Source organism: Orycteropus afer, unplaced genomic scaffold (genome assembly GCF_000298275.1).
Source record: "Orycteropus afer afer isolate SDZICR_OR568_19922 unplaced genomic scaffold, OryAfe1.0 scaffold00140, whole genome shotgun sequence".
In the NCBI taxonomy this organism is placed as follows: Eukaryota; Metazoa; Chordata; class Mammalia; order Tubulidentata; family Orycteropodidae; genus Orycteropus; species Orycteropus afer.
In genome coordinates this window covers 7,775,336-7,786,418 of record NW_006921727.1, presented here as the reverse complement: position 1 = coordinate 7,786,418, position 11,083 = coordinate 7,775,336, and the positions used below count along the sequence as shown (strand labels likewise).

Below are 11,083 nucleotides of genomic sequence, written 5' to 3'. Positions count from 1 at the left end.
ACATGAGACAAAGTATATGTGAACTGCTGTATCAAAAGTGAATTTACTCTGTAAATCTTCACCCAAATCCTAATTAAAAAAAAAAAAAAAAAAAAGATTCTATGAGAAGGGGAAAGAACATTTCTATTCTAAAGGGCTGAAATTTTCCCTCGATATATCTCTTAAGACTGAATTCTAGTTAACTGTCATTGATGTGACTAATGGTTTTGATTTCTACTCTTTCTTTTCCCAGTACATTTCACGAGGTTATGGACATTTTAACACATATTCTGCCAATATAGGAATAGTTCTTAGTTCCAAAGGAGATAATTTTGACAACAGCATAAACTGGGCACAACCTTATTATTGAGTTCCTCTGTACTCTTTTGTGTAAGTCAAATTGCATGGGCTGTAATATTTTCAGTCTGTTTTTTCCTGATACCAGGGGAGGGAAGGATAATGGATATGGTTAGCACTCAATAAATAGTGTTGGTTGGATGATTAATTAATATTAGAAGCACACAATCAATAGTCTGTGACATTTCCATGCTAAAAATGATCTTTCGGAAATCTCCATTTATTTCTCTAATATATGATGAAATGTGTAACTCCTTAGCAGAACACATCAATAAAAGTACCTGATTTTAGATTCAGTGAACACTAGATTGATTTACACTTTGCTTAAGCAGATAATGAAGGGGGGCAATGCCTTCATTTTATTTTGCTTTTCTATGTAGTCTACTTTCATTCACCTTTGAACTAGCATTAATTAACATTTTCTGATAGCTCTCTATCATATTCAAAACTGTCATACTCAGCAGGCATGTGGATTTTTTTTTGAATAAAGTTACCAACCATCTCCAGTAGAACACTCATTCATAAGGCAACAAAAGCCTGCTGCATATCTTTGCTTCATTCTTACTGCAGTTATCTTTCAAATTCATGTGTAAAGGGGGCTGAGATTCTATGGGCAGTCTTACCTGTAAAAGCAATATTCTGTATCCAGGGTAGTCATATCACTGTTATTGGCTTGAAGCACCTCTGGTGGTTTCTTTATATTTGTATCCCACCTGACATTCATTTCCTTAATAAGAAGGGCTGGAGTTCCATATCAGGCTCTCTTATGTATTTTTTCCGTTTTCTTCCAAAAGCTCCTGTTCAAGTTGGCTGTACTGCATAAAGTTACTTTACATGTCCACTCACTGTTCAAAGTTTGTTTTTATCTGTCTAAATTTAGATTTCCTAGTACAGAACTGCTGTGCCCAAAAAACATGAATCTGAATTCTTGTAGATAGTCTATTGGGCACATACTGGGACCCCAGAGGAATGAAACCTTCAGAAGCAGTGAAACATATTTCCTGGATGATTCCAGCATGGTGTAGGATATATCTAGCATCATTATAAAATACAACTTGGTTTTCTTCTTTTAACTCCAAATTCTCAGATGGGTGTGAGACCTGTTTTAAGAAATCTGATCTCTAAGCAATTGTGATTTTGACATATGAGTTAGGAAATAATTTTTCTCATTATGGAAAAATTCCTTACTCTACACAAAGGCTCTTTCAAAATTTCTTTGTATTATCAGCGATCCCATGTGTCTTTTACCTGACAAAAATCCTGAAAAGCTACAAATGTAAAGGTGAATGTGAAGAACCATTACCATTTGAGAGAGCTCAAAAGAAGTTGAAGCCACTCTGAACTTTCAGTCTTAGGCAATGACAAATCAATTGCATCATCAGGAAGACATTGCTTGTGTAATGCGAAGTACATCTAAAATGATACCATGTTAGATTTTTCTACTCAGTCAACCCTGACATCCTAGAGCTATCCTTGATGCTTTAGTCTCCCTTTCTGTCTATAAATTTATATGGACATTTATAGTTAGGCCAACAAATTCCACCATTATTACCTCCTAAACAGCTCTCAAAATCTATGTGTTTCTGCTCATTCCCACTATAAGTATGTTGTTGTTATGTGCCGTCGAGTCAGACCCAACTCATAGCGACCCCTCTTTGGGTTTCTGAGGCAGTATCACTATGGAAGTAGATTGCCCAGCCTTCCTTCCAAGGAGTGGCTGGTGGGCTTGAACCACTAGCCTTCTGGTTAGCAGTCAAGTGCCTTAGGTACTATGCCTGTACTCATTTCCTCAACAAATATTTATTTAGCACCAACCATGCAATAGGTGAATTCTAGGTGTTGAGGTTATAACAGTGAAAAGTGTACATAATATTTGTTTTATAAATCTTCATTCTTATGCAGAATTTCATCATTTCTTTCCTGGACTCCTCCTTGACAGTCTACCCCTCCACCCCCACACTAACACTAGTGTAACTTGCGACAATCTGAACTATGTCATGTCCCATATTGGGATGACTCATTATCACGAACTTTGCAAATTCCATGCTTGGTAGCCATGAACATTCTTTATGGCATGAATCAATTCTCCTTTGGCAATTCCATTTCCTGTCTCTCCTATCACTGTTCTCCCAACACGCAAGAACCTATAGCGGCTCTTGGGATAGGCCAAGATCAGCTTTCCATGGTGCTCTCATGATTTTGCAGTTCTTTACTTTGCCTGAAATTCTACACTCACCTTTTCTACCTGAAGAACTCCTACTTAACCCTTGGAAGAAAACTTTCTTTGCCTTCTGCATATAGTCAATTGCCTCATCTGTAATTGCAGGAATTTTTAAAACATGCTTTTTTTTTTAAGTAGAAATTATAGAACATAGCTTATTTGTATGGTTCTTTGGTTTCTGTTCCCTAATATCATCCTCATTTGATTGTCAGCTTTTGAAGTCAAAAGATATATCTTCTGGCAATGTACCAAATGTGAGTGACCAATATGGCAGCATTGAGGATGAGAAAGACAGAGAGAGTTACATGGGCAGTACAAACAACAAATATGAACCCCTTTGTAAATACAATACTGAGTTGTTAATGAAAGCAAACATGGGTATAGGGACGGATAGATGGGTGAACAAGCTAAACAATTATATATGTCTAAATGGAGAGTGTATCCAAGATCATATACAGGGTTGGCAGACAATGGGCCTCTCAAAGAGTATGAAGGGATGGACACTGGGAGGAGGTAACTATGGGGAGGAAGTGGGAGGGGATCTGCTGCATTGTAAATTTTGGTCAATGACATGAGACAAAGTATATGTGAACTGCTGTATGAAAAGTGAATTTACTCTGTAAATCTTCACCCAAATCCTAAAAAAAAAAAAAAAGATATATCTTCTTTGTATTAAGGAAAGAAGATACAGCTTTGACTGTTCACCAGAAGGATGGCAGTTCAAACCCACCAGCCACTACTCGGAAGGAAGATTAGGCAATCTACTTCCGTAGTGATAGCGCCTCAGAAACCCAAGAAGGGGTTACTATGAGTTGGATCTGACTTGGCAGCAGTGAGTGAGTGAGTGAATTTAATAATATTTTGTTGAACAAAGGCAAAAGTAAATGGACGAAGAACACAAGAGAGTCTGTGCTTTCTGTCAGAAGGCATATTTATGAAATTATCAATGTTACTTTGAAAAAGCTGTATCTTCAGCCATAATTTACTATTCACGATCTGGTGATCACTGTGTGTATAGGCTTCAGAGGCAAAATCTACTAAAATTAAGGTGGTTGTTGTTGTTATGTGCCGTCAAGTCGGATCTGACTCACAGCAACCCCTCCTTGGGTTTCTGAGGCAGTATCACTATGGAAGTAGATTGCCCAACCTTCCTTCTGAGGAAATTAAGGTAGGGAAAAAAAAATCATTTAAAATCTTATCCAAATTAGTTTAAATTGTCCAATAATTTCACAATTTAAGTATAACCTAAAAATTGAGATTTAAGGAGTTTAAAACCAAAAGGATACTTGGTGGTGCAGTGGTTAAAATTTTCGGTTGCTAACTGAAAGTTTGGTAGTTCAAACCCACCAGCCACTCCTCAGATGGAAGACTGGGCGATCTACTTCCATAGTGATATCGCCTCGGAAACCCAAGGAAGGGTCACTATGAGTTGGATGTGACTCAACAGCAGTGAGTTGAGTTTTTGGTTTTTATATGCATTTATTTCTGGACTCTCAATTTTATTCCATTGGTCTATGTCTGTCAACATAACAGTACTATAATTTTGATTACTGTGGCTTTATAGTATGCTTTGAGATTAGGAAGTGTGAATCATCACATTTCACTCTTCTTTTTCAAGGTTGCTTTGGTTATTTAGTGCCCCTTGCAATTCTATACGAATTTGAGAATTAGCTTTTCCATTTCATAAATAGCTCTGGTAGGTAGTGCCTAAGGCACTTAGAAGGCTGGTGGTTCAAACCCACCAGCCACTCCTCAGAAGGAAGGTTGGGCAATCTACTTCCGTAGTGATACCACCTCGGAAACCCAAGGAGGGGTCACTATGAGTTGGGTCCAACTTGAGGGCACATAACAACAACAACAGAAGCATTTCATAAATAAATATTCTTGGAATTTTGAAATGAACTGAATGGAATCTGTAGATCTTTTTGGATAGTATGGATGGTATTAATCTTCTACTTTAGGAGCACAGAATGTCTTTCTGTCTATTTAGGTCTTCTTTAATTTCTTTCACGATGTTTTATAGTTTTCAGTAAATAAGTCTTTCACATCCCTGGCTAAATTAATTCCTAGCTAGCTAATTCTTTTGGGTACTATTGTAAATGGAATTATTAATTTCTTTTTCTGATTATCAGAGCTGGTGTATAGAAATTCAATTGATTTTTGTATATTGATCTTTTAACCTGCAAGTTTGCTGAATTCATTTATTAGCTCTGATAGCTTTCTTGTGGATTCTCTTGAATTTTCTCTATATAGGCTCATGTCATCTACAAATAGAGTTAATTTTACTTCTTTCTTTCCAATTTGAATAACTTTTCATTCTTTAAATTTTGGCTTCTCTACCAAATGTTTGTGAATAATATTTAAAATGAAAATATATAGGTGAAGGAAAGAAGAATATAAAAGTAGTTTTATTTAGAGAAAACTTGAATGTAATGAAGGTTCTTAGGTCCTTAAGGACTTTTGTGAAAATATATGTATTTTTCTAGACTCTTCAGTCTATTGATACATTGGAAGGAAGAAGTATAGTAAAAAAAAAAAAAAATCAGGAACAGACATATGTTAGGAAAAAATGCCCTCTATAGGTCAAGAACAGAGAAACTCTCTCCTGCAAATAAATAATGTAAGTGGCTGTCTTGCTTTGCACTAGATAAAAAACAAACAAGGATACAGTTGCTGTCACATTGATTCTGACTCATAGCGACCCTGTGATGTCAGAATGAAACTGTGCTTCATAGGGTTTCCTCTTTCTTTTTTTTTTTTAAATTGTAGTGTATATGTGTGTAACAAATTATCTGCTTTTTCAACATTCTTCATATGTACAATTCAATGCCGTTAGTTATATTTATCATGTTGCACAACAATTAAACCACAGCCATCGAGTTGATTCTGACTCATTGTGACCCATTTTGGGTTTCCAAGGTGGTAAATCTTTACAAAAGTAGATTGCCCCATCTTCCTTCTGTAGAGCAGCTACTGGGTTTGAACTGCCAACCTTCTGGTTAGCAGTTAAATGCCTTAAGTTCTGCACCACTAAAGCTCCTTTGCTCAACAATTACCAGTGTCCTTTTCCAAGATTTTCTATCACTTTTAACAGAAGCTCAGTGTCCCATAAATAGCAAATTCTCTTTCCCTCTCCCTCCCACTTACCCCTAGTAACCATTAATAGTTACACCTAGACAAATATTGTAAGATTCTACTTATGAAATATCTAGAATAGGCAAGTGTGTGGACATGATAGGGTTTTCAGTAGCTGGGTGGTTTTTTTTTTTTTTTTTTTTTTGAAAGTAGGTCACTAGTCCTTTCTTCCAAGGCAGCTCTGGATGGACTTGAACCTCACCTTTTTAGTTAGCAGCCTGAACACTTAACTGTTTGTACTGGATATACTTTATTTTTGTTTTAATAAAGGTTTTGTAACATAACCACGTATATTTGGTATGATCGTTGTTGTTTAGTGCTGTTGAGTTAGTTCTGACTCGTAGTGACACTATGTACAATAGAATGAAACACTACCCAGTTCTGCCCCATTCTCATAATTGTTGCTATATTTTAGCCCATTGTTGAAGCCACTGTATCAATCCATCTTGTTGAGGGTCTTCCTCTTTTCCACTGACTCTCTAGTTTACCTGTGGGAAATTACTTGGGGCAAAGTGACATTTTCCTGTCTTCAGAGCATGGGATATAGAATACAACTCCCCGATTGACTTCTCTACAACATCACATTGTGACTCTGTGGGGTTTTTGATTATCATTTTATGAACCATCTAGAAAAGAGAAAAAAAGATAGCTAAAGGTCACAGTGCAAAACTTAGCTCCTGTGATGGATGGACCTTTCTTGTCATTTGATACAGAGGTTGTAACATAAAAGAACCATACAATAGTGTTTGTGGAGAAGTGTGATATTTTCTTTCCATCTGAATTTATCACCCGTTTATATATTTCTTTCACAGGCATCCAAGTCTCTGGAACTTTTAGACTCAGCTGACTTTCCTTTTCTCTCTCACTTCTAGGAGATGATTTCATTAATTAGTTTTGCTGTCTGTTTTGAGAAGGTTTATAATAATCTGAATGCTTCTGTTCTCTTTAGGTTTAAAATGATTGATATTTTGAATAATGCATCTAAAAATATGATAAATAGCAATGTTTCTTGTAATAAAATTACACCAACTCTAAAGAGTTGATAGATTTGCAAGATAAGAATTATTGCTGTCTCTTATATCACTGAAATATTATTTGGATAATCATAACAAAATAGCTTGATACATAATGGAAAATTTCTGTCAGTTCAACAGAGTAAATGTGTTAGTTCGTATTTCTTAAAAGCCTCCAAACAAAATATTTAACTTGAATTTTATTTGGTAATGCTAGAATAAGAAAAATTACACAACAGCATTCTAAAGTGCCTCTCCTCCTTTGTGAGGAAATGTTCTCTTTCTTTAGCATTTGCTAGGGAGCTCTGGTAGCGTAGTGGCTAAGGCACTTGACTGCTAACCAGAAGGCTGGCGGTTCAAATCCACCAGCCACTCCCCGGAAGGAAGATGGGGCAATCTACTTCCGTAGTGATACTGCCCTGGAAACCCAAGGAGGGGTCGCTATGGGTTGGGTCTGACTCAATGGCACATAACAACAACAACAAGTCTTTCACCTGTTAGTTTTGGAATTATGTGTAATTATTAATTTTTCTGAATCTTAACTCCACAAACAACCATGTATCCTCATCCTAAAAACACTGTTGTAGTATTCCTGAGAGTATCTCAAAATAACTCATTAATAAATGCAATACTCTTTTCATGATGCATTTTTTATATGTCTTTTGTATTCCCTCTATTGAATACTACTTTGTCTTCTCATTATTATCCTCAATGCTTAGGAGCCTAAGAAGCTTGAAAGAGCTTACTACTTCAGAAAGAAACCTTCATATACTTTTAGTGTCTCCCTCTATTTGAGTATTATAAAATGTTGCAGGACAGTGCTAAAGCACTTGAGTGCCTAAGGCACTTGACTGCTAACCAGAAGGCTGATGGTTCAAACCCACCAGCCACTACTCAGAAGGAAGGTTAGGCAATCTACTTCTGTAGTGATACCACATCAGAAACCCAGGTCTGACTCAATGTCACATAACAATAACAACAAACTAACCAAAATGTCAGTGGTTTGAGTCAACCATCTTCTCCATGGAAGAAAGATATGGCAGTCTGTTTCTTTAAATATTAAAATCAAAACCCAAACTCACTGCCATCAAGTTGATTCTAACTCAGAGTGACTCCCATTGGAGCAGCTGGTGGGTCTGAACCACTGATCTTTTGGTTAGCACCCAAATGCCATAACCACTATATCACCAGAGATCCTCTATAAATATTACAGCCTTGGAAACCTTTGGGGCAGATCTACTCCATCCTATAGGATCACTGTGAGTCAGAACTTACTTCATGGTACATGACAACAATGCAAAGTGTTTTACAGGGTATGCAGAGATTTTGAGTAGAATAACTCAGTTTTCAATGATAACAAGTCTGCCTTGCCCTTTATCCAATGCTGGACTCAGTTGAGTACAACATGGAACTGAGATTGCTATATAGGACATGGTGTAGTTGGGAACTATAACTTTTTAAGAAAAAAACAATTATCAAGAAAAACAAGGGATTTGGAGAGAGGGAGAACAATGTGGAAGAAAAATCAAAATCATTTTGGGGGAGAGAAAAAGGCAGGGGATGGTTTGCTGGTCAGATAAGCTTGGTAGAACCACTGAGACTATGGCTCCTAGCTACCCATCAGGTCTGGAATTGAACCCACACCTGTGGCTTCCAGCCAAACAAGACAGGCATATGAGTTGAACATTTACCTGAGGTAGATACACTCCTTGGAGAGAACAATTGTGGGAGAAAGAAGGGCTGTTTATGCACCTGGAGACAGCTCAGGGGGCAGGAGTACATGGAGGGATGGACACTTGAAGACGTAACCATTGGGAAGAAGTGGGAGGGGAGCTGTTGCATCGGGGTAAATTGTAGTCAATGTCATGAGACAAAGTATATGTGAACTGCTGTATGGAAAGTGAATTTGCTCTGTAAACTTTCACCCAAATCACAATTAAAAACAAACAAACAAAAAAGAAAACATGGGATTTGGAGTCCTAAAAGCATTTCTTTATGATCTTCAGCAAGTCTTAGTTATTTTATCAGTAAATTGAACATGCCAGTAACCCCTACACCACTAGGTTTAGTCAAAGGAAGGAAAAAAAGATTTTATAGGTGTTTTATGAACTGTTAGATGAAGCATTGAAATAGGTTAGTTCTAGGAATATAATATTTGATTTTTACTTGTAATAAGTATTTACTGAATTCCAAAATATTAGATGCATAGCCACTATATAAAATAATGTATGCATATAAAACTTTTATGTAAATTCTTACAGGTACAACAATTACCTACATTTCCAGTCTAGTTTTTATCAGAGATTTTCAATTTATGCCCTTTAGGGTGCAGTTTCAGAGGGGTAGACATAAAGTGGGAATCATTTTCAAGTATTTTAAAATTTCTGCACCTTAGGACTTCTGTCTTTTAGTTAATGAGTTTGATTCAAGCCATTTGAATATAGATGAGCCTATTCTAGGAAGAAATAATGTGGTCAGAAAAGATAGCTATACAAGCATTTTTATAGGGCAGAGATGGTAGTTCTATAGTGAAACAGGGTGGGGCAAAAGCAAAATAGAAATGATATGTGACTGACAATAATTTGGATTTTCCCAAGGTGTGAATCAAACATTTTTAATTTTACCATTAATTTTATTATTATTACCTATAGATGGGGCACACTGAGAGGAGCACAGGGACAGAAGGAAAAATTTTGGGTATGTAATTCTTTCTGATTGAATTCCTACTGTGAAGTGAGTAGAATCTTCTCTCTATATATTCCCTGATTTCTGTTATTTAGTCACAGTCTATGTCCCTGTAATTTTGGTCATAATATTGCATATTGGAGTTTTGTCCAGCATGAAACTCATTATTCTAATTTTATAATAGTAAAAGGTTTTCTTAATTTCTCTTATTACAAATTTTTTTGAGTGAAAGGATAAGTGTTTTTTTCTTTCCAAATGGAAAATAAAGACTTTTTATTTTGTTATTATAATGGTAAAACTATAGTTAGAATAATACTTAGACTTCCCTCGTATATGTAAATGAACCACATTCTTATGCTATTTTTGCTATGGATTATGCCCTTGTTATGTTAGTTTCAATTATATCTCTATATGTCATGTATATTTAGCTTACATTCTGTTTATCTCTCTCTCTCTCTCTCTCTCTTCTATATATATACATATATATATATAGATAGATAGATAGATAGATACAGATTTCAGCTAGAGATTTTTTTTTGCCAATTTTAACACATACTTGTATTTTTTACTGAGAAACAACCAATGTCTAGACTGAAAAATAATATAAAGTTACAAGAAATAAAGAGTTTGAAAAATGTTAGATAATAATACCTCAAATATTAGTTGATTACAGTCAATCTTAATTAATTTTCTCAAGTTCTTATATTTTTTTTCACAAAAATAGACCAAACTCTAGCTGATCTTATTCATCATGGAATTTGGACACTCTAGAGGGCGTATTATAGCTTATAAAACACTAGACATCAGACTTGTTCTCATCAGAGTGACTCTTATTAATTAGATTTTCCACAAGACACTCACAAAAATCAGTCACCCAAGTGTGTAGTCACCCTTAATAATACATGTGTCTTATTGCTATGTGAATGTTATTATGTTTTTAACCAGAATTAATATTCTTTGTGATTAAACTGAGCTTTCTTAAATATCAATTTCCTCCTTAAAATAAAGTTGAAGTAGCCAACACTTAATGGTAATGTGTAAAAGTGAAAATTTGTAATGTGTGAAAGAGTATATGTTCTTTAAATACCTATAGTTAAATTTCTGTATGGAACTTTTATTAAATTCACTTAAGTTGTTGTTCAATCTCATAATAATATAATGTTCAGAGTCAAAAACAAATTTTTGATGAATATATTTAACTCACAAGAGTTCATAGCACATATCACTTGATTAACTATTTGTTAAGTGAATGTATGAATGTGCAGAGGGAAACTTTCTGTAATCCTTCCACCCTCAATGTGATCATTTCCTTTGTAGTTATATAGATAAGTACATAGATGGTATACACACACAAACACACATAAATACTCACACATTCGTTCCTATAGTTTCAACACATACACTATCTTTTTAACTACTGTTGTTTAGTTACTATCAATTCTATATTTATTACTTATCAAAAATTTCAAAGAAAATTTTATTTCGTGGGGCCAGGTACAGGATTTCTTTCTGCTGTTATTACATTGGGTAAATTCTTGAAAATAAGTGGCAGGATTATAAGAATCAGATGGAAAATTTATCATATTTTATTAAATTGCACATTTTTGGTTGGCATTTTCCATCACTAGACTGTATAATAGGAGCTCTGGTAGCATAGTGGCTAAAGCACTTGACTGCTAACCAGAAGGCTGGC

The 11,083-nt window shown here is 35.4% G+C and overlaps 1 protein-coding gene across 1 annotated transcript in view; it reads left to right on the top strand.

Annotated features, from left to right (window-relative positions):
* TINAG (tubulointerstitial nephritis antigen) overlaps positions 1–11,083 on the top strand; it is a 147,835-nt gene that overhangs the window by 127,796 nt on the left and 8,956 nt on the right. The window contains exon 10 of the mRNA XM_007945625.2: positions 9,357–9,402. Within this exon, the coding sequence (XP_007943816.1) occupies positions 9,357–9,402 (46 nt within the window). The remainder of the gene's footprint in view (positions 1–9,356; positions 9,403–11,083) is intronic.